At 36.7% G+C, this 24,770-nt stretch overlaps 1 protein-coding gene across 1 annotated transcript in view; it reads left to right on the top strand.

The window, feature by feature from the left end:
- LOC120624868 (pyruvate dehydrogenase (acetyl-transferring) kinase, mitochondrial) overlaps positions 1 to 24,324 on the top strand; it is a 38,677-nt gene extending 14,353 nt beyond the window's left edge. The window contains exons 2-9 of the mRNA XM_039891616.1: positions 7,658 to 7,715; positions 15,072 to 15,221; positions 15,873 to 16,057; positions 18,492 to 18,686; positions 19,093 to 19,259; positions 20,347 to 20,461; positions 21,815 to 21,924; positions 22,527 to 24,324. Of these exons, the coding sequence (XP_039747550.1) occupies positions 7,658 to 7,715; positions 15,072 to 15,221; positions 15,873 to 16,057; positions 18,492 to 18,686; positions 19,093 to 19,259; positions 20,347 to 20,461; positions 21,815 to 21,924; positions 22,527 to 22,685 (1,139 nt within the window). The 3' untranslated portion in view covers positions 22,686 to 24,324. The remainder of the gene's footprint in view (positions 1 to 7,657; positions 7,716 to 15,071; positions 15,222 to 15,872; positions 16,058 to 18,491; positions 18,687 to 19,092; positions 19,260 to 20,346; positions 20,462 to 21,814; positions 21,925 to 22,526) is intronic.
- The last annotated feature ends 446 nt before the right edge of the window (positions 24,325 to 24,770 follow it).

Below are 24,770 nucleotides of genomic sequence, written 5' to 3'. Positions count from 1 at the left end.
GCTATCACCGCTTAGTCGTAAGAGTTGGTATAATAAATAGTATCTAGACTAGCGGAAACCGCCGTAATGATCTTGATCATGTTGAGACGGAGCCAAATTTGCAGATTCAACTATTTCATTATAAAAATACAGAAATGCAAAATCCAACTAATAGTATGTGCGTAGTTGCAAGATTAATTATATTATTGGCGTCACGATTTGTTTTTCTCATTAACCGCCTGCAACCTTTGTGTGTTGTGAAACCGCAGTGGTGTGGGCTATGCTTTTGTAAGTCTGAGGTTTCTGGTTCTTTAAGATATTAAATATCATTGCTGAACTCTTCTCATTCTGAGAGGAGACCGGTGCCCTGTAGTCATCAGAGGATCAGTAATGAGTTGATGATGATAAGGATGATATAAGGATTTTATTTCAAGGGGATAAAAAGTATCTTAATTCAATAACATCAAGTTGAATTTAAAAAATCCACATACTTTATAAACCAATTTTTTTATAATGATCACTAATGATTAAGCTGACAAGTTTTGTCTTCTGCTTGCTTGATTTCTTGAACAAGCTGTTCTCAAAAAAATTCAGTCAGATTTGAAATTGAGACATGCATTCTATTGAATTAAATAATCACATTCCTGAGGAAGGTTATAGGCAGTTTAACTTAAAATTAGCTGTAGGCAAGGCCAAATCAGGTCCTTCGTGCCGTTTACGTCCAGGGTGCGACCCATTACAAGAAGCGTGTGTTCGAGCAACTGTCGAATTCATCGCTCAAACGAAGGAAACGAGGTAAAAGTACATGTGGGTGAGGTGTGCGGTAGGACATTTAACTGATATTCTACACAATATACTCCATAATATTTGTGTAATATTTGTGTGATATCTGTATGGGAATTTTATTAGTAGTTTGATGCGGTACGAAATCACGGAAAAACGCTAGTAATAATATAACACTAATAGAGATTTACCCATTCTTGTGACCTTTATAAATTTTTTTGTTTTGTTAAAAATACAACTGACAAATGGAGTAATAGCAGCCAAGAATTCTACAATGATATAATGTTGTGTTTACCCATTCGACATGCTTTTGTAAAATCTATGCTATCTGTCTATCTTTATCTATACTAATTCTTAAGCCGAAGAATGTGTTCTCACACACTGTGTGTCTGCACACTCATCTCTGTTGTCGTAGTTAAAAAAATATTCTTGAAGAAGGTTATAAGGTCATACATATTTAAATTTTCACCCTCGAGGGGATTAACTAGGTGGTTTAAGTTATATCAACATAAATTGGTATTACTATCAATAAGGGTAATTAAAAGATTTTTACTTGTTTGAACGCTATAAACTTAGAAAATACCAAACCGATATAAAAGTTATTTTTTGCAATTGGTAGACCTATTCTTGACGAAGGTTAAATGATATTTAACCTACGCTACGACCCTTAGGAGCCGAGAAAACGTCGCAATAGTGCAGGCGGGTGAGTTAGTGCGGTGTACCAACTATGAGGCTGAAAATAGGAATGATAGGGTGATCCAAGAAGAATGTGAACGCATTCAAGGCCATGGTATGAACCAACTTCCAGATAACGTGAGAATTAAAAAAATAACGTAAATTAAAATCATTAAGAGGCGTATTTCAGGGCGTATACTGGGACCTTTTTTGTTCCTCCTTTCCATTAATTACTTTTTTAGCGCACGTAAATTAGAACACTACTAATAATAGAATAATTCTGAACGAGAAGTTTCTACGTTATTCAATTCAGATGTTAAAAAACTCTGACAAGCGTACAGATAGACAAAAAGGCAATTTCACCCAAATATACTAATCAGACTTCGTTACTCTATATCAATTATATATTTAGAGTCAATGAGTCCTAACAAGTAGTATCTAGACGATCGCATGCCGTCTGGTCGCCAAGGACATGTTTATTTGTAAATACGCGAAATGTGTGCAAAGTCCAACCAACCGGTCGTAGGTCGACGGTCTTTGAGCGCTTGCGTCACAGTATAGAAACTCGTCGATTGTGTAATTGGCCAGTTGATTTAGACGCAGGTACCATTTGCACTTTTAGGAAACCATACATTAACAACGCTCGCAACTAAGGCGATGTTTACCATAGTTGAATTTATGTTTTTAAGACGTGCCAAGCGATTTAGCGTTATGGTAAAATGCCGCGTAGTTACCGACCAAGGGTATGAGTTTAATATAGCTGCCACAGTTGTCTGTTATAATAAGTTACAAATAAGAAAGTGATACAGACACGCGTTAACGAAATGCGCTTCTGAATCGCTCCAAAAAGTCACCGTGGGCGAACTCCATAGTGTTTTTTACCATCCATGAAATACTTGCCACTTTCAAACTATCATACCTTTGAAATTCTTACTTAGATACTTTGACCGTATTCCAAGGACATCATTGTTTATAAATAATACACCAAATGGCTTCAAAGTCCGCTCACACTATTGCCATTGGCATATTTTTGTCATATATAATGTAGTTAATTATATCCGGGAATAGTGTTGTCAGTTGACTAATATTTACCGCTAATTCATGGAGATGGCTCTTCGCCATAGTTACCAAGCCAGCGGTGTCGTCATGATAAATTCTTTCTTAGAGAATTTTACTATAGTGTGTGAAGTCCTCACTTTTTCAATACCGGGCAGAAAGTACTTTTTATCATTACTCAAAAAATATAATGTTTGCAAAAGTGTATCAAAATTAGCTAATGTGTGTTTTTTTTATATATCAGTTTAGTAATTATAAATTATATTATAATGTGACAATTTTCTTTTTGACTAACAAAATGATGAATAATTTAAAAAAAAAACACATGTAAAATTATACTGATTTAAGATTTTTTAATTTTTTTTTTATAGTTTTTATACTTTCCCAGCACACCTTATGGCCGATTGGCGCAGTGTGCGACCCTGCTTTCTGAGGCAGTGGGTTTGATTCTCACAACTGGAAAATGTATCTGTGATGAACATGAATGTTTTTCAGTGTCTGGGTGTTTATCTCTGTAACACAAGCTGAGCTTACTTTGCAGCTAGATGGCGTTGTGTGTATTGTCGTAGTATATTTATATTTATTTATATTCTTGCCAGTTGTTTATTATAATTTTTTTTATTGTTTATTTAATTAGTTGCCAATTAATTCTTTTGGTGAACAATGTCGATATAGTATGTAGTAGTACTCGCTAGTTAAATACTGTATTTAGTTTTCTTAGTACTATTAAACTTTTATTGCAATTTTGAGCACAAGACTGTGTCGTTACGACAGTCTGTTAATCTATTTATTAACCCCCGACGCAAAAACGACGGAATATTATCACTTTGTTTGTCTCTGACATTGATTTTGTTTTGTTTGAAAGGTGAATTAGTCTAGAGTATTCTCAGTTATGATTCATGAAAATCGGTATAATAACCGCCGCCAACAAATGGCGGAGCGGATTACATATTTTTCCAGAACTCTGACTGAACTCTGAACAGAATTGGTATTGAATGAAAAGCTTGACTAGAAAAATGTACAGTATATAGAAAGTCGGTGGTTTTTTAATTTAAAATTTGTATATTATTATCTGAAACGATTTTAATTTAGTTTGCCGCCTACGCGTCGGCACGGACGGATTTCAAGACATTTTCCAAGCCGTCAGCTTGGAAAACTACTCCTGCCTACGTGATATGATAAAGCGTTATTGAATTTTCCGTTCCAACGCATGCACATGTTAACAGATGCTTAAAAGTGATTGCAAATTATTGCCAAATAATTTAACAAATTTATGAGACTTTGTACAAATGAAATAATCTTTCTTATTTAATGTATTGAAAAGTTTAGAGAAAATAAATCCTAACTATTACTATAAATGCGAATGTACGACAAGAAGTTGTTTGGTGGCTGGCTTCGCCCGTGGCTAGTCTTGCAAAATCGCTTAGCGACACGTCTTTGTCGTTTTTGTGGTAAATAGCCACAGCCAAAGCAACTGCAAACAGATTAATTACATAACTCGTTAGCTGGAGACAGACTGGATAGTTCTCTCTCCTATACGCTGAGTGATTTTTTCTGACTGCAAAAGCAGCTGAGCTGAGCTGAGCTCATGCGCTAGTGCCTCGATATGGGCACCCCACTGTAGCTTACAATCCAAGGTAACTAATAGAAAAACTGTAGAATTCTCCAATTTAAATGATTCTCCATTTATCATTACTTCTTTATCAACTTTACATTTGGTAACATAAATACCACACACTTTGTTTTCTTTGCGTTCAAAACTAAGTTATTAACAGTAAACCAGTGAGATACATGCGACATAGCACGGCTTTCATCGTCAGAATTGTCTTTACTTCTGTCAGCCTTGAAAATTGAGATATATCATCTGCAAACAGTACAATGTCACAAGAGTTACTGACATGGTGTGGGAGACCATTTAAATAGTCGCTCATTCTTATCGGGAGACTTAGACCTGCGGTTTTTCGTTCCGCAACAGGGCTTTAATCGAGGGTTGATTCATAAACATGTCTTCGTAGATTTCTGCGTCTGTCTCAGAGATCAAAATCGCTCAACGTGTAAGCTAGCGTGTACTAGACTTAAAAACTCAATTTAAAGTCATACAAATTGCTTGAAGGCAACTTTTGCCTTCCAACCTGTCCGAATACTGATGGATGGACACTAAAGTATAGCTAAGCCTTTAATAAGCGATTAACGTGTCTATTATAGCCTATTTTCGAACTAAGCCGATTAGTTTCGTTGCCGATTTCGTGGTTTTCAACGTCGGAAGCAACCACTGACATTACTGATTCTCTAAGCGCGTAAAACTTTATGGGGCTGCTGTCTATTAAGGCTTGTGATCACATCAATAACCTTGATCGTTCACCCCGTACTGATTTTATGGACAACCGTGGGATTTCCATATCCGTTAACTGTGGGTCTGAATCGGGAGCAATAATTAAATCATCATTATCACTTCAACTGATTGACACCCACTGCTGCAAGTGAATTCTTTATAGGGAGTTGTGTTGCTTGTGTTAGCGGCTCGCAGCGCTCGATGCCTTGTTCGGGGTCGAATAACGCTGCGTCTACTGGTGCGTGGTCGCCTATTCAGCACCTTCTTGGGGCCTCAACGTCCAGAGTTTCTCCGAGCTAAGTGCCCCGCCGATTGCCACTTTTGACTCGTTGCGCTATCTATAAAAATAATGTTGTTATTGGAAATTCAATACAAATCCTTTATGGTAAAAAAAAGCTTCCTTATGATAAAACAAAGATTTCGCATAGATGTTTACAAATGAAAAAGTTACATGAGATTAATAGATTTTTCATTACCATTATTACGCGAATCTAGATGTTATATTAGAAAGATTAACAAAACCCAATTTACTTCTCATATCTTGTAGATTTCTAATTATTATTTTGCGCTAAGTTATTACACCACCGCCAATAAGGTCTTACACTTTACAGATTAGATTATTACACGCTTTTTAAGAATTTTCATTTGAGAGAGTGGCCTTAACAAAAAATGCAAATTTCAACATTGCATACTGAAATCGAATCCGGTTGTGTTACGCTCTTAACATTAGTCACTGGAGTGGAGAAACTTTAAAGGTACTTCGACGTATTGACTCCCGCATTGCGGGTAGGTACTATCGAAGTCTCGGGAGTACTATTTTGTTCTGTTGTACTCGTAGTACATCCATACTACCTAAACCTAATATTATTATTATTAATAATAATAAAGCAAGCAAGCGTGCTAGGACTCAAGAGTCCCGCAAAGGGACTTTGCGGCACTCTAGAGTCCTAGCGCGCTAAAGATATCTTGAAACCTTAAAACGGAGGATACTCTTAGCCCTTAATAAGGGATAAAAGTTATAAATGAATCTCAAAATCATGAAATCTTTTATTTGGGATAAAATATTAAACTGACTGCATATATAACGGACACATATAAGGTACGGAGCTAATATAAGGTAACTAAATAAAATGAAATAAACTAAAAACAAATACAAAAAAAACCTAAAATAAAGATAGAATAATTAAATGCTGTTTGGGCAGTGACATAGTACTATGTTCCGTTAATATATCTATGGTGTTAGTTCTCCCAGAGTATCACTTCCGCGTTATACGCTGTAGCAGTAGTTTAGTGATCACTACTAGAGCGATTTTCAGGCGACCTCTCTCGACATCCCGGGAGGACCGGCCGAGAACTGCTATTTTTGTTGGCCCCTAGTGTATATAATCTGTGTCATATATATACGCAAATAATATAGTTTACCTCCTTCCTGTCTGCCAAGCGTTACTAAGACTTGGGTCCAAGATATCGGACTTCCCAATTCCTTTTTGTTGTTGTCCTTTTGATGTATATCCAGCAACATCTTTTTAATTTTAGACTTTAAATAAAATATCGATGTACGTTTTTCTATTAATATTAAGCATTTGTTAGACGAAGTCAGTTTGTAACGAAGAGATGGTTTAACATGCTTTCTACTTTAAAGTGTATATAGTAGTATTATAGAATTCTTGTTAACCAGAGCGCCTTTGACATTGTAGACTGCATAAAGTCCTTGTGGTTAAACCTTATCACTTGACCCCGCTTGATGAACAACAATGTAATATAAGCCCACTGTGTACCTAAGCAAACATATTATTATTTGCGGTGTCCTGTTACTTACGTACTGACCATACAGCTAGTTTATAGGGTACCCGTAGTTCCGTACCCAATCATATCGACCCATTACCGACCCACTATAGGGCACGGGTCTCCTCCCACAATGAGAAGGGGTTAAGGCCGTAGTCCACCACGCTGGCCTAGTGCGGATTGGTGGACTCCACATACCTTTGAGAACATTATGTAAACTCTCAGGCAGGTTTCCTCGCGATTTTTTGCTTCACCGTCGAATCAAGTGATATTTTTAATTACTTAAACGCACATAACTTCGAAAAGTTAGAGGTGCGTGCTGGGATTCGAACTCGGCCCCCCGAAAATGAAGTCGAGCTCCTACCCACTGCTCTATCACAAAGGTGATCCTATTAGGTACTTAGAATTAGCTATCTTTCTGTTTCCGTCTGTTTGTGTTCTGTCACTAGGCTGTATCTCATGAACCGTGATAGTAACCGTAGTTGAAATTTTCACAGATGATGTATTTGTATAATATAACAAAAAATACTACAAAACGTTACAAAATAAATAAATAAATAAATATACTACGACAATACACACATCGCCATCTAGCCCCAAAGTAAGCGTAGCTTGTGTTTTGGGTACTAAGATAACTGATGAATATTTTTATGAATTATATACATAAATACTTAGAAAATACAAATAAACACCCAGACACTGAAAAACATTCATGCTCATCACACAAACATTTTCCAGTAGTGGGAATCGATCTGGGCCTTGGGCTCAGAAAGCAGGGTCGCTGCAAACTGCGCCAATCGGCCGTCTATGGAAGCTCCCATACAACAAACGTTATTTTTTTGGCTTGTTTTTGCTCACGATATTGTTAACGGCAACACGTAGATACTTGAAATATTCACAGAATATTTCGTTTTAGTTTAACTCAAAAAAAAAAATTCAAGGAAAAAGCACGTTTAGTGAAAACTGGCATTTTTATCTCGAAAAATTGACAGGAGAAAAATAATTAAGTAAGTGTTCTGTATTCATGGTAATCTTTATTTGTTGCAGGGTTGAACGCGTGCGAAAGGAAATCTTATTTGTTCCTGAGGAAAGAGCTTCCAGTGAGGTGAGTGCAAGATATTTTCGGAGAGTGCTGGTGTGAAAGCAGGCAAGCGCTTGTCTATGTTTAAAAATTAAGGCTTATTCCGACCTACGGAACGGGACTAACGGAAAATGATCATAAGTTGTAGTCAAACTCAAGAATTTCTGTATTATATAAATAGGCCGCCAGAGGGGCACGTTTCTTCTTCTTCTTCTTCTTCAGGGCAGTTTCCGCACGTAAGCGCTTCGCTTGTTGTACGTGAAATTTCCCAATGTTGCTCGCTACTCCAGCCATCCAAGCTCGTTCCAGAATCCCAGCATGCCGCCCAGGTTGCTGAGGATTTCTGGGATAGTGGCTGGTGATCCCAGGTAGATCTCGCGTTGCTCTGTCACGCCCGTGCACTCCAGCATCACGTGCGTAGGTGTTTCATTCTTCTCCATGCATGCTCTGCAAAGAGGGCTGTCGGTGACACCTATAATGGAAAGATGTCTGTTTAAGGAGCTATGTCCTGTTATGAGTCCCACCACCTTCCTAAGTTTGCTTCTATCCAGGCGGAGTAGTTTGTTAGTTAGATGTTGGTTTAGGTTAGGGAAAGCTATTTTGGTTTGTTTACAATCTTTTGCATTGGACCAAAGTAGGGAATGCTCCCTTTGTGTTTGTTCATGTAGCCATGTTTTGTACTCACTGAACGGAATCGGTACGATCGGTTCTGGCCCTACTACCTTCAGTGCTGTGGCTTGGCGAGCTAGTGAGTCCGCCGCTTCGTTGCCTGGGTTCCCGTCATGCCCTTTGACCCACCTTAGGGTGATGTCATTAGAGGCAGCGAGTGTTTCCAGGGCGTTGTGGCAGGGGCACGTTTGATACATAACATATTTTTTTCATTGTAGCGAGTTGGTTGCTAAATGTTCCGAATGCTAATTTGCGATACTAATTCTCAAGAGCAAGCAATCCGCTTAGCCAGATATTCTTCTTATTCCTATCACCACTTTACAAAGTCTTAAGAGACTTTCATTTTTTAGCACTGTCAAATTTGCAAGTATGTTACAAATTTGACAATGATATGATGATGATGATATAATCAAATATGTATTTATTTATTTATTAAGAGCACTAACAACATGCATAATACAAGTTTTTAAACATAGCACACACAGAAAAACATGCACAGATATGCACGTCAATGACAAGTGCACATAGCATTGACAAAGCGTCATGTAAACTTAATTTGACAATAAACTTAACACTAAATTTAACTCACCGATAAGTGTTCGGTGAGTATTTTTCTAAAAGCTGTGGGTGAGTCATGGAAGATATCGATGCCAGGTATCTTTTTAGATAACTCGTTGTATTTGTTGTAAAGTAGTAGAGATTTACGTAGCAGAGAAGGACTATCACTGTGCTTCTTTCTGCAGTTGTTTTATTTTAAGTAAGTTACGTTTTACTAAGGACCACATACACAGGCAATCGTCGCAGCAATCCTTAAAGGAGAAATCCGTCTGAACTTACGCCAGTAAGCATGCGATCACCGAAATCGTAACAAGTAGGTACTCACCTGACAGAACCCATCGCCTATAAACCGAGCAACACTTTGCAGGATATGAGAGGGTTACGTCCTGCCCTGCGCCCTGTTACGATATAATTGTTCAGCCTCATATGCCTGTTATTACACCGGCAACCACGCCCCTCAGAATACAGTAAAGCAGTAATTCCTTTGCCGTAGAAATAAAATATAATATGTGTATGGACCCATTTAGAATATCGGGTGATATAGGAAGTACTGGAAAAATATTCGTAATTTTTCTATCAAAAATCAAATATTAGTTTTGTGATAAAGAGTTCACTGATTCACTTGACGACCTTCGCTTTAGTTGCCTTGCGAAACTAGCGTTTTTAAACCACAATTAATAATTGACAAGTAAAATTTTCCCGAACAAACTTTTATCCCCTATATTACTCACTAGAGGCAAGTTTTAAGAACTCGATTTTTATACAAATTTCAAATCCGTTTTCCTCATTCATCAGCATCGCCACCTTTTCCTTTTTAAATATATTTACAGTATCTTATATCTTTAAACGACCAATTCTTGTATTTTAAACGTCTTATTCTTGTAAATAATTGGAATCTCGGCATCGGCTCCAACGATTTTCATGAAATTTAGTATACAGGGGGTATCGGGGGCGATAAATCGATCTAACTAGGATTCATTTTTAGAAAATGTCTTTTTATTTGTGTTTTCCGGTAATAACCGATTTGGTGCAACGAAGTTGCACGGGTCAGCTAGTATTGTTTTATTTAAACTAGCCTATTAATCTTATTGCAGCTTTTGTTAACAAACACTCTATGGAGTGAAGCTGCCCTCTATGCTATTACGAGTTATAAGAAACTTAAAGATAGGCATTGTAAGAGTTATAAAAAGCCTTCCCTTAAGTATTTATAACTCGTACTGGAGATTTTCTTCTTTTAATATCATTTGCATACCCTGTGCATACCCTCTATGCACATCACTGGGTGTTCTAGGTTCGATCCTTGGCAGGGGGCAATTTTGGAATATATAATTTCAGAATCTTAATGTCTGGTCTGTTGCGGCGGTAAGAGTTTAATATAACTGTCTTAGCCCTAACAGGTTTGCCCCTTGCGATCTTGCATCATCAGTTATCTCATCAGAAGAGATTTCAGTCAAGGGCTAACTTGTAGTGGATAAAAAACAAAAAGCCAACCCCACGTTTCTCTGCCCCTTTGATTTAAAATCTATTTTTTATTACTTGTCAAACATTTCATTACTTTTTAGTGTGTAGTATGATTTAAAAATAGAAAGAAAAAGATACATTCTTGAATCATACATCTTGATTTAATTATTTTTTATATTTTCAAAACTATTTCTTGATACTAAAAGTTTGTGAGAGATTTTTTACATAATATGACATTTAAGAAAGTTAAAGTACCTATATATGGTTAACATTTACGGCTTCAGCAGGTTCACGCGTTCCTTATTTTGATTCACAGCAGATAATATGTTATGAGGCTTATTTACTTGGCCTCTTATGTATTAAGGTGGATTTATAATACTACTTTTATAGAAACCGCAAGAATGTATAAAATTATACATTTTTAGGGTTTCTTAACCAATACGTATGTTAAAAACAAAACATTGTCAGTCTTTCACCACTTCATATTTTTGGTAACCGCTTATGCTGTCGACTTATAGTTTGTTTTAGTACCTAAACTACCTAATACAATATATTTGTAGATATGGGTTGTTCAACTTTATCTTATCTTATCTTATCTATATATATCTTTTTTATTTTTTTATTTTACTACAAGTTAGCCCTTGACTGTTATCTCACCTGGTGGTAAGTGTCAAGATAATGCAATCTATGATGGTACCGGGCTAAATTGTTAGATATATTAAATCCAGGATTATCGGTACCTTATTCGCGACATCCGGGGGCATATGTCTACCATTACAATTGTACCTCAGTGGTCGATCACTGGCAAAAAGTTGATAGTCCCCTTACAATTATGTAAACATACATGTATTCATAGGTGCCTGTGATAGGCCTTCTGGAAAAATTTTTGAATTGGAATTTAGTACCTACTACTAATGAAAAAAATATTAAATAACGTTCATTATTATTAAAACATTAAGTTGCAAAGTCAGTCTTTTATTCTATGTTATATCTATCTTCTATAATTATAAAAGATTTAGACCCGATTGACAGATATCCTACAGCCAAAACGACTGAACGTAGAAATTTTAAATTTTGAAAGCATATTCTTTGAGCACTTTGGTAGTTGGAAGGTAATTATTTTATATTTATAATAATAACTCTCTTTATTATTTACACCATAACTATTAGAAAAATATATCAAAATTCAAATTTATACTTCAGTTATTTTAAGTATACCTTCTTTATAAGCAGTATTGAAACGTTAATTCTGTCTGTTTGTAATGACTCTACTACCGGCTCGGAAGTCAGATTCTACCGAGAAGAAGACTAGCAAGAAACTCAGCAGATGGTTCGTTTCCAACATCGTTTTAAAGTTTACCAATCCTTTTTCTATCTTGTGAGACATGAAAACTTCTTCCACCATGCTTATTTTTACAGCCAACCAGCAATGCTGAGTTCCGGTCTAAAAGACGTGATTGCCGGTGTTGGTGTGTTACAGGCACATAAAGCTTAACATCTATAAATAAATAAATAAATATACTACGACAATACACACATCGCCATCTAGCCCCAAAGTAAGCGTAGCTTGTGTTACTGGTACTAAGATGCCTGATGAATATTTTCATGAATAACATACATAAATACTTAGAATATGTATATAAACACCCAGACACTGAAAAACATTCATGCTCATCAAACAATCATTTTCCAGTAGTGGGAATTGAACCCACGGCCTTGCGCTCAGAAAGCAGGATCGCTGCAAACTGCGCCAATCGGCCGTCCCTCAGGTTGATGGACACAGGCGGCCCTTTGTAGGACGTGTTCCGTGCATGTCCTGCAAAGTGTTGCTCTTTTTATAACCGATTGTTTTCCATTTAAAATCAGTCCAACTCGCACTTAGCCGTATTATTTATTATTAAATAGCCTTAAATTGATCTAAGAGCTAGCTAGCTTTTGTACTGCTGGGTATTCTGTACGCAAATTTGCAGCTTTTATGAATAGCTGAATCTGTTTCTTCCACTGCTTCCATACGTCAGCCCGGCTGACTGGGCTGCCATCCACATTGAGTTCCAGGGGTGGTCTTGGATGCTCCATCGCGAATAAGCATGCAATCCACCGTATACTTCTTTTGTTATAGTAAATCAAAGCAAACCATGTTATGTTGATAAAACTCATGTTGGATGACAACTGACTTTATTATCAAGGTGCGGAACCCGGTGTTAGAGACTGACTCGCACCGGGGCGATTTTATTTTATATTCATCGCACTCACTTCAATTGGAGTGGAAATAGCGTCTTTATTACGCTACATATAAAAATAAACAGTTGAGGTCATTGCCCCGTCCCCAAAAATCGTTGAAGTCACAGCATGTACGCACTCATGCATACTAGCTAATGACTGTGACTTTGACCACTTTACTTACCTAACGAGTAAAGCCCTTTTAACAGTGCAGGTATGCAGTTTACGTAGCCGAAACCGACAAGGGATTATTATTATATCTGACTAGCGAATCCCAGTTCCCAGAGATCTTTGTCTGCATAGAATTTTTGATATGACATGAGATTAAGAATTTTTTTAGAGCTTATTTTTATCACGGGAAACCGGAAAACAAATCCACATTGAGTTGCCGGCAGCAATTCGGTAGGTAGCAAGGAAAAATGAATCGCAATTGATGATATCATTTGAACTTGTAATTCTGCACATGATGTGTAGGTCCACACACCTTGACACTAACAACAATATTATGTTAATTGCGATTTTATTGTTTAAGCACACCTTATTGATTGTATTCTAACTCAGCTGAAGTCGTGTCGTGTCATAGATTATAAATTTCCTAATTTGTCTAGGCTGAGGATCCCGGCACTCCTTTACCGATAGAACAAGTAATATTTAATCGCCTAAAACGCACATAACTCCGAAAGGGTCTTAACCTCGGAGCTCGAAAAGGAAGTTCTTACCCTAGCCCTAGTAAGGACTAGGCCTTAGGTCAACAACAATTGGTTTTGTTTTTTATTTTATATACACGTATAAGGGCTTCGCTCACGTGCCCTAATGTAGCTTATATACACTATTTCAGCTCTAAATGCATGTACAGTAGCATATAAATGTACAGTCAAAGTAATTGTAGGCAATATTTGTCTTGCTTTAAGAAGATCACTATAAGCATCCAGATCTGTCCTCCTTCTGTCTTCTAATTCTAAATAGCTGCCACTCTGCTGGACTAAGAGCTTTTACTCAGCTCGATTTTCAGCCAGACTTTCTTAATGCGAGGGGTTTACTTTGCATCCATTTGTCTGAGTATTAGGTTCGCTCGATTCGAGTATGGAAATACTTGAACATCGGAGTAAAAGGGATATTATTCTTAGGCTCAAATTTGCCTACAATTCTTTAGCTCGGGTTTTTGACAGAACGTTTGTAAAACAAATATGTAAAGTACAGGACTTGCGACTCTAAAACTTGACTCATTATGACCATTTTACTTTGACGGTATTGTGTATGATGCGAAAACGAGTCGATTGCGAGCGAGAAAATCTTGTACTAAGGCTACAGACAAATACCTTCTGCACATCTTTATATACCAAGAACTGAATTTAACTCTCCGTTCCTTTAAGGAACCCCTACACTGGTCCGACACGTTTTAAAGTAGTTGGACGATTATCTCGTACTGCCTCTCAGTACTTGTATTAATAACGAGCATGCACTTGCATTGTTTATCATGCTAAGTGAGCCGACACTTCCTTTGTTAGATAATATACTGCGATGAGATATGTAGCGAAGTAGGTATCTATGTTTTCTTCGATACCCTTTTTGTCTACTACGCTGGCTCAAGATACGCGGCCAAGTTTGTTGTGGGCTTCTTAGGCTCAGAGCGTACTTTGACTTTGTTCAGAATTTTCCTAGGCTGAGAAATGGAGAAACTTAAATAAATAAATATACTACGACAATACACACATCGTCATGTAGCCCCAAAGTCAGCGTAACTTGTGTTATGGGTACTAAGATAGCTGATGAATATTTTTATGAATATACTACACATAAATACTTATATTATACATAAAAACTCCCAGACGCGGAAAAACAATCATGTTCAACACACAAACATTTTCCAGTCGGACACATAACTTTGCCTCTATTGAAATGTTTCTTCAGACTAAGTAGTAAGTACACTTAGTGTAAACCGAGACAGAATAATATCAGAACAATCACGTTACAACCCTTGGAGCCGAGGAGCCGAGCAAACGAAGTTATAGTGCTTGCTGACGATGTATTAAGTCTGGTAGAATAGCGGATGAGACGATGTATTAGGTATGGTGATGGTGGCAGAGGTCCCGGATAACTGCTAGTCTATATGCCACGCTTTAACCCTACATAAACTATAGGTCGATCATTACACTTTTCCGCCAAAATTTCTTATTTCCCGTGAGGTGCGAGGATCGAGATTGTATAAATGAACACCATATCGAGATTTTCTAAATGTACATCATAACGATATTGTTTAAATGTACATCATATCGAGATTGTATAAATTTAAATAATATCGAGATTGTGTAAATGTACATCATATCGAGATTCTGTAAACGTACATAGTATCGACATTGTGTAAATGTACCTACATCATATCGAGATTGTGTAAATGTACATTATATCGAAATTGTGTAAACTTACTGCGTATGGAACTTGTTAGTTGATTATGAACTTGTTCTTTTCCAGGCTAGCGAACATAATGAAGGAGATCGCGCTATTGCCGGACAACCTGCTTCGGATGCCCTCCCTGGGGCTGGTGAACCAGTGGTACGAGCGCTCCTTCGAGGAGATCATCGAGTTTGAGAAGAAGGAGCCGGAGCCGCCGGTGTTGAGCCAGTGAGTACTTCTCTGTCGTTACAGCGCAGTGTTAAAGGGACAGAGTTATTTTCTTGCATTATCATCATCCTAGCTGAATAGCCTACTATTACTAGGGAAAAGGAACATAAAGTTTACCACTTTACAATGGTTTATAACAAGATCTGTTATCTAAAGGTGAGGTACATCATTACATTCAAAAGGCTTAGAAGGGTTGTAATGATGAACTGAATTTCACTACACCTACGGGTTGTAATTTGATTTGAATTAAGAAGAAAACCCTGTTGTAAAAACTATCGATCGTTTTACAATACCACTACATTTGATACAAAATCAAAGAATATAGATTTCGTCCGATATTCAGTTTTCTTTTTAATGTTTAAAGCTGATAATTTTAATGGCGACTTCCACGTATCTAACCTAAAAAAAATACAAACTTCTAAACTTTACTTCACCCCTTTAGGGGAGTCATTTCTAGAAACCGTTTCTTAGCTGACGCCGTCGTTCTAGAAGGAACCTACCTTTAAAATATTAAGTTTATAGGCTTTATAGTTCCTGAGATTTTGTGATTAGTCAGAGAGTGCGTGAGTCAGTCACTGGTTTCCTCTTTTATACATTAAAATTAAGAAAATCCCGCTGATGCCTAGTTCATTTGAACCATTTTTCTTTCAGATTCTGTGAACGTCTAGTGCACATCCGAAATAGGCACGCAGATGTGGTCCAGACCATGGCGCAAGGAGTTCTAGAGCTGAAAGAGTCGCACGAAGTGGACCCCGGCATCGAGAACTCGATACAGTATTTCCTCGATCGATTCTACATGAGTCGGATATCAATTCGGATGCTCATTAATCAGCACAGTGAGTTTTAACACCACATTTAAATTCCACCTCTATCCATTTCCATCTCTATATATATATGGATCTAAATGAATTTAGACTCGATAAATTATTTGATGAACCGACTCGGCTAGGAATCGTAATGAACTTCTTCGTTCGTCTAGTTAAGTGGTTAGATATAACCGATTAAAATATCACTTGCTTTACCGGTGAAGGAAAACATCGTGAGGAAACCTGCATGTCTGAAAGTTCTCGATAATTCTCAAAAGCGTGTGAAGTTTATAATTAGGCCTAATTTTACTTTTTGATTTTGAGAGGAGACACGTACCCTGTAGTGGGCCCATATTTAGTTGATTGTCTAGTGGATTCGGACCGAGCATTGATAGAGGAAGGCTGTGCTCACGTGGGTAATTAATGGATGAAGATTATATGACTCTAAAACTTACTTTATTCTCGGTCAATGAAGATTTGGATTGGTTGGATAGTAGTTTTATAAAAAATAAAAATCACTAAGATATACTCTATGAGGAGAAAAGGTTTTACCTGCAAGTAATTTGTATTTAATTTTCAAATTAAATTTTTAAATAAATTGACAACTCTACCTATCTACTATTAAACGAATAATTTATTTGCTATTGTACCTATTCTGTTATCACTTATCATACAGTACAAAATGGTTTACTATAAAAACAACGGCATAAAGCAACAGAGGCCCTCGCGTGGGGAGTTTGCTTTACCCAAAACACATATTTGCAAATTATATAACCTATATCATATTTGCAATTGCCAAAGTGACGAAAAAAAATATATATTTTTTATTTTTATTGCTTCGTAGAATTAATTTGAACTGCATAAGATGGTTACAGCATCCGGATTTAATTTATAAAAGCATCCATTTATTTTTGTTTACCTCCCTCCCTGGCACATTGGTATAATTGTGGTTTTATAAGAGGGGGGCCCGTCCCTCCCGATAATGGATGGATTTTAACGATACCTTATACATCGAAACAAGCATGAAGAAGTTATGGTAGAGTATGAAACGTATAAGATACGTATATATACATTAAACATACATACATACATGAGCCATGAAACCATTAGACAAATTTTTTGGGCAGTTGTGCAAATCATATCTTGTCTTAAATCTTCCATGCTACTCTATAAAACAATAGGTTAATATATTAAATGTGTATGAATAAAATATACTTACATAATATATCTATCTATCTACATATACGTACGTACACTATATGTACATGCGATAATTTATGATAATTTTCGCGGAATATTGAGGTCGTGACTCTGCAGGCAATAAGCGTGCTATAATATATATACTCGTATAAACAACAGCACTTGTTTTGTAATCTAAGTCATTCTGATACGTTTATTAAAAAAAGTTCCGCCGGAAATAAGAATGTCAGTACAGCGCGGCGCACCAATATGGGTGTATAGCACTTTGAATCGACTGCCTTTCGAAATGAGTCGGCAGCTGCTTTTTGTCGGCTTAACACTTTTTAGAACACTATACCTTTAGGGTTTTTTCTAAAGTTATTTGGTTTGTCCTCTACATGGTTTAAATAGCGGCTGAAATTTTGTATGATTATTTAAATTAGAAGTTTGGCAAATAAAAAGTATATTACACGCAGAGGCGTGCATTGCATATATGAAAATAAGCAGTTCATACCCTACCCTCAAGTCCTTACAGATCCTTCAGATAGGAACATTTAAGTTTGGTAATTAAAAATACACTTAGGAAAAATTATATGAAAGCGCCATCTAGTTATGAGCGGCCACACTTCTGGGTCAAACGTCGCTAGACAGTTCATTACACAAGCATTTTCCAACTTTGGGAATACAAATGGAAAATGTTTTAATTATCTGTATGTTATAAGTATTTATGGACTTATATTATTCACTAAAATATTCATCAGTCATCTTAGTAGGTACCCATAACATAAGCCACGCTTCCTTTGGGGCCTTTTGTGTGTATTGTTTAAATTTGACCTCCATTTTAATTTAACATTCTCCTTATTTAGATGTTAAATAAACATTGGTATTTTCCAAAATTAATAGAAATTATGAATAACTGCAATAAAACCTAAGAAAGAAATGACTATTCAATAAGCCTCTAGCGAATACCGAAGATCCCAAAAAACTATCACCATTCTAAATTTTAGACAATAAAGTTTTGAGTAACAATGTGTAGGGTGCAAGGAGTAAAAACATTCAAATTTATACTAATATTATAAATGCGAGAGTGTGCTTGTTTGTTTGTTTAAATCCGCTATGTGCGACTCCTTGTTGCACCGATCTTGATAAAATCTGGCACATAATAAGACATTGTGTTACTTCCATGTTGATCAATGTACTGTGATGTGACTATTATTATTGTGTGTATTGTCGTAGTATATTTATTTATTTTTTATTATTTATTGCTGATCTCGTCTTCCCGCAGCGCTTCTGTTTGGCGACCAGCTGGGCTCGCGGCAGGCGTCAGTCAATGGCATGGGTAACGGGGGCAGGCATATCGGCTCCATCGACCCCGCGTGCGACGTTGCCGCCGTGGTGCGAGACGCGTTCGAAAACGCGCGGTTTTTGTGCGACCGCTACTATCTCGCGTCGCCGGAACTTGAGCTGATGCAGGATGGAAGTAAGTAGCACAACTATACTAATAACAAAGCTGAGGAGTTTGTTTTTGTGTTTCAACGAGCTTTTATCTGGATTTTTTTAATTTGCATTTCATATCCCAATTATTAACGATTATAATAAAACTATTTATTACTTTGAAAAGTTTCGCCCCATAGGTGGTAAAATAAAGGATGAAAATATATTTTCTTGTTTATTGGTCGAAATTGGTATTTAGGTTGACTGTTACAACAGTGAAACTCAGGAAATATCTGTCTTGTTATTGATAGCTCAATTCTTGAGAATTAAACCGATTAAAGGTTTCTATTTATGTTTAGTATAACGGCAGTTCCAGAGATTAGGACGTTCCAAAAAACAATTCTTCGCAAAAGTGACTAGATATGATTTTCTAAGACTCCTTTATCTCCCAGGGCCGAGCGACCAGCCAATGCCAATCGTGTACGTTCCTTCCCATCTCTACCACATGTTGTTTGAGCTGTTCAAGAACTCTATGCGTGCGGTCATGGAGAGTCACGAGAACACTCCCCCTCCCATTCAGGTCAACCTGATCAGGGGGAGGGAAGACGTCAGCGTCAAGGTGTGTACTATTGTCTAGTGATTAGGAAGTTCGATTTAGGATTACGAAGTCCCACTTAACGGTACCTGGCTTCTCACCCAGGCTTCTCAAGCCAGGTATATAAACTGATCGAGCCCACGAGAGTGGGTGGGTAGTAAGGCGTTCCAGCGCAAGACGAAAGTGTTTCTGTTTGCGCAGTGATTAGGGCACCCATGCCCGTTTTCACTAACGACGAACAAGGCAATGCCTAAATAGATATTAGAAGTAACGCCTAATCTAAGGAGATTCCTAGTCATACAAGATCCGTCCACCCATGAAACGTTTTGTTTTCTATAGATACCGCCTGAATCAATAAGCATTCGATTTACGTGATGCCTACGTTTAGTGAAAATGGACATAAGACACAAAAGTGTCTCTGTTTGTGCAGCGCCACTATAATTGTCTTGTGTGACTAGGCTGATGGTTGTCAATAACTCAGTATTACTATTTTCTTAACGCGAATGGACTATAGCATATTCTGACCCTATTCTGACCCTCGACACCCGTGGGTATCGTTCGAGACCACTAAGGGGACGCTGCTGGCCGTCCTCCGTTTTTTTCTCGCAACTACTTCTAAATTCTGCTGCAATCATCAACCCGCCTGCCCAGCGTGATTTTAATGGGAAAACCTTCCAATTGAGATAGGCTTGTCGAGCATTGGATTGTTATAGGTTTTTTGATGAGTCAATTTCTTTGTATACTCATTGGAAGTATCGTACTCATTACAAATATAACTGTTATAAATTGACCGAGAGCTACTTTATAGTGAGCCACATAAATTTAGTTAGCATTTTTATTTACATAAATATTTTTATTACGTTAATTTTAAATATTATGTGGTAATTTCCCATGTCCACGTATGCCTTTTACGCGTTTTGGTTTCCTGGCGGAGATCGATATGTAGCCATAAGGCCACCAAATTGTGTCCTCTATCCAACTCGCTTTATGTATTCTAATTATCTGTTGTTTTTTTAATTCTGTATAGTACAATAAAAGTTTATTCATTAATTCAATAACAACAACAACAATAGTATTATTATTATGATAACGTGTCGCAATGGCCCCGCAGATCTCGGACCGCGGCGGAGGTATATCGCGCAGCGTGTCAGACCTGCTCTTCAAGTACATGTACAGCACTGCTCCGCAGCCCTCCAAGTCAGATTCCCACAACGTGCCGTTGGCCGGTGAGTGTAAACCTTTATTTCACAACGCTCTAAGTTAATAATCAATCTAAACCAAAATCTTTAGATGGCAGATTTAATTTATTAGTGCTATTTTTATCTACAGGAGAAAGCAGGAAAAGGATAGAACTACTAACTAAATGAATTCAAATTCAAATTTTCAAATTCAAAAATGTTTTATTCATGTAGACCTTATTACAGGCACTTATGAAGCGTTCATACATTTAAATGTTACACTAATGTTAGTGATGGTGATAACTGCATTCTTTAACTTAAAACTAAAGCTAGAAGGGTTCCAAACGCGCCCTGGTCTAAGAAGAGCCCACTACAAACTTAGCCAGGTTTTTTTTTGTTATCATCATCTCACAGTCGGGTTAATGTTGAGCTATGAAGTAAGAGCAATTCATACCCAAGCTTTTTTATCATGTATGTAATCCTTACTATTATAGTAGGATTTTTCTATAAGCTTTAATAAATTGTACTTATTGGGTAAATTTATCATACCATTTGGTTTAAATTGCCTATTAATTTCGAGAGAATATAAACACAAGGTAAAGTACGTCATTCCATAAGGTTATATAGGGTCGTAATGTACTGTAATCCATTACCTATGAGTTGTAATGTGATTTGAACAAAAAAACATACTGCATCCGTAGATAATTTGAATTCCGCTTCGAAGAATGATGACGTTTCTCTTACTTTTCTAAGTTTAATGTTGCCATCTCGCTTCGATGAATCTCTTTCTAAACAAAGTCCGTTCAGCGCAAACCATAGAGTATATAGATTTCTGAATTTATCCTCCAACCCTTATAACTCCGGAACGGTGCAAATGAAAATATGTGTAAAGTATACAATGTGTAATTGAATTACAAAATACTGTTGAAGGGTGTATAATTATATTTCATAAGGGATCACCCTGTAAAAATATTAAATCAAAAGAGGCATATTTATTTTTTCCATACAAACTAACTCAAAACATTCTAAATGCTTACTTTTGACAACCCTATTGAAGATAAAAGACCTACACGTGCATAGTACCTCTTCTACGCGACGCGTACCTAATAAAGTGACAGGAGTCACCTGATATTAATTTTGCATTTGATGTTAGGGCTGTAGCTGTAAAAACTATGGCAGTGGTTTACTCAAAAACTACTAGCTTATCGGCTTTACAGATAAGTCTCAAAGACAATAAATAATGTACCTCTTAAGCCTCTAAAGTATTATTTAGGTTTTCATTTACACGTTGTATAGTACATAACGCAAGGAAATATACTGTCTTCATCTAAGACGCCCCTAAACCTATTTATGCTCAGTATAACCTAAGATATTGCATAGACTAATATTAAACACTTTCAGGTTACGGATACGGGTTGCCCATATCGCGTCTGTACGCGCGCTACTTCCATGGCGACCTGGTGCTCGTGTCATGCGAGGGCTTTGGAACTGATGCAGTCATATACCTGAAGGTAAGGCTTACTACTTTTGTTGTTAAGATTTCGACCAGATTCGATTTGAGAACATTGTAAACTAAAAAAAGACCTAAACTGCTGCATGCACTTTTCTTTTTTCAGTCATTTTTTGTTTTTTTTTGTACCAAAATCATCAGTAATCCCCACATATAAAGTGTTTTTTTTTATGTAACCCATAGTAAAAATTTTCGTATTGTTTAAATTTGACCTCCATTTTAATTTAACATTCTCCTTATTTAGATGTTAAATAAACATTGGTATTTTCCAAAATTAAACGAAATTATGAATAACTGCAATAAAACCTAAGAAAGAAATGACTATTCAATAAGCCTCTAGCGAATACCGAAGATCCCAAAAAACTATCACCATTCTAAATTTTAGACAATAAAGTTTTGAGTAACAATGTGTAGGGTGCAAGGAGTAAAAACATTCAAATTTATACTAATATTATAAATGCGAGAGTGTGCTTGTTTGTTTGTTTAAATCCGCTATGTGCGACTCCTTGTTGCACCGATCTTGATAAAATCTGGCACATAATAAGACATTGTGTTACTTCCATGTTGATCAATGTACTGTGATGTGACTATTATTATTTCCAGGCGCTGTCAAACGAAGCCAATGAACTACTCCCAATCTTCAACCGAACGTCTAGCAAGTTCTATCGGACTGCACCAGCGGCTGCTGATTGGTCGGGAACCGTACCGAATGTGTCCCGAAATCCTTCCCGGGACAAGCCGTCTCTGTCACACAAAGCGTAACGCGTATATGTTACAAGAGGACAGATATATATATACCATCTATATTGCATGTTTTCTAACCGGACCGGAACCTATCGTGTTCCGATATCCTTCGCGGGACAAACCGTCTCCTATATTATGTATTATATACAACCAATTTTGCAGGTTTTCTTACCGGTACCCGTACCGAATGTGTCCCGAAATCCTATTCGCGATTTGCCCTACTTATCACACAGCGTATTACGTATATATTTTAGTAAGGGACAGCTGTATAATATATATAATATACAGCATCAAACACGCATATTGTATGGTTCAACATCCGCGGCATTTCATGCAAATTTCTCGGGACTAATATCAAACGTGTCCCGAAATCCTGGGACAAGCCATCTCTTTGACACAAGGTGTAATGTGTATATGTGCGAGTAGGACAGCAGTTAGCAAAAATTTCATTGTATTATATTTTTATGACTCATGAGGCTTTTATGTGGTTTTTACTTCAATTTACAAGATAATTGTTATCTTAGTATAATTATAATTGTATCTTGCATTACTATACTAAATATCGCGGTAAGGCAGACTAGGTCTGCGAACTGCGGCAAAATCACAACGACTGCACACCGACTCAACTAAACGACCACACACTTTTCTCACGATCGTTCGAAACCTCAACTTCCGCTCCCACCCATACATATGCGCCACAAAAAACATTTTATTTATATGAAATGTTTTATTTTTCGTTGAATATTTTTTTTATATTATTGAATGTGATACTCAGTATAGTATAGGAATACTAAGGTTTGCGAGGTTAAATGTTTTTATATGTACAACTTCCGCGTTGTGTTATAACCCTGATAGTTGCTAACCTACCTCCATACAAAATCGGCGATCTCACAACAGTGGTTGCACACTCTCGCAAATTTCGTATGGAGATTACAGGTCGGTTGTAGAAACATTCAGAAAAGGTACACAATACTGGATCTGGTGATGGTGAACAGTGATTTTTATTTTTATATACTGTTTTTGGCCATAAATTGTATACACTTTGTATGAATTCATAATTTCACAATAAGAAAACATGTATATGTTTTAATTATATTGAAATTGTTTAGATGAAATGATTGACTGATTAATTTGAAATTAAATTTATGAAAAAAATGTGTAATGTATTTTTAAGTTGGTTTTATGTTAAAATTGAATGGATTCAAATGTCATCGATTTAATGGAATTGTTTTTTTTTTTGCGTTTTTATTTCGGATTGAAATAAGAAGAATAGAGTTAAATATATTTTGTAATAATAAAGAATTAAATCTCACTAATAAAAAAAATACTAACAAAAACTGCACAATGAGTACATACAGAATATAAGTAATAAAAAAAAACATTAAAGTGTATTGCGTAGATGCTAATTAAAAAAAATATATTTAAGGCTAGCGTGTCTTTGTAAAAGTCCGTGATATACAATAAACCACTGACCTCTGTTATTAGCACACTGGACTGGCATCAGTGTGACTAAGCAAAATTCAACTTTCTACCGTACTGTGAGATATTCTATCATTTATTTGTGCCCTGCTCGGCTATCACGGGCAGGAGACAATTATATCACAAAGGAAACGATATCAATTTATCTTCTTCCACAGCTTTATCAACTCTCAGAGCACTGGCGCACAAGTGGAAATAATATCCTAATAAAATATAAATGTATTAACAAACGGGGGCAAAATTCTCCTATTCCATGTTATATCTCCAGTGATTTAGCAGGTGGGCACGTTAAGTATATCCCTTGTCAGGGGATATACATTTTATCTCCTGCCCGTGCTAGCCCTGCTGATGAAGGACTGTTGCAAGGTACATTTTTAATTAGGCTACTGAGTGAGGTATTGTCAATGTACTGTGTTATTAAAACTCAGTGTGTTATTAATAGAGGACTGGCTGTCCCTACACAAAGGACAGCTGTAATTTTGTCCCCATTTGAAGCACCATATGTGACATATGAGTGTCTCTGGAACTATTGGATTAGTGTTTTAGTAATTCTAAGTTTAGTTCCTCGGCCACTAGTTTTAAGCTAGAGATAGACTGGTGCAATGTACGCAGCCTATACAACGC

This window comes from Pararge aegeria, chromosome 7 (assembly GCF_905163445.1).
Source record: "Pararge aegeria chromosome 7, ilParAegt1.1, whole genome shotgun sequence".
Classification (NCBI taxonomy): domain Eukaryota; kingdom Metazoa; phylum Arthropoda; class Insecta; order Lepidoptera; family Nymphalidae; genus Pararge; species Pararge aegeria.
Note: the sequence above shows the minus strand (reverse complement) of the source record. Positions and strands in the feature narration are given on the sequence as shown.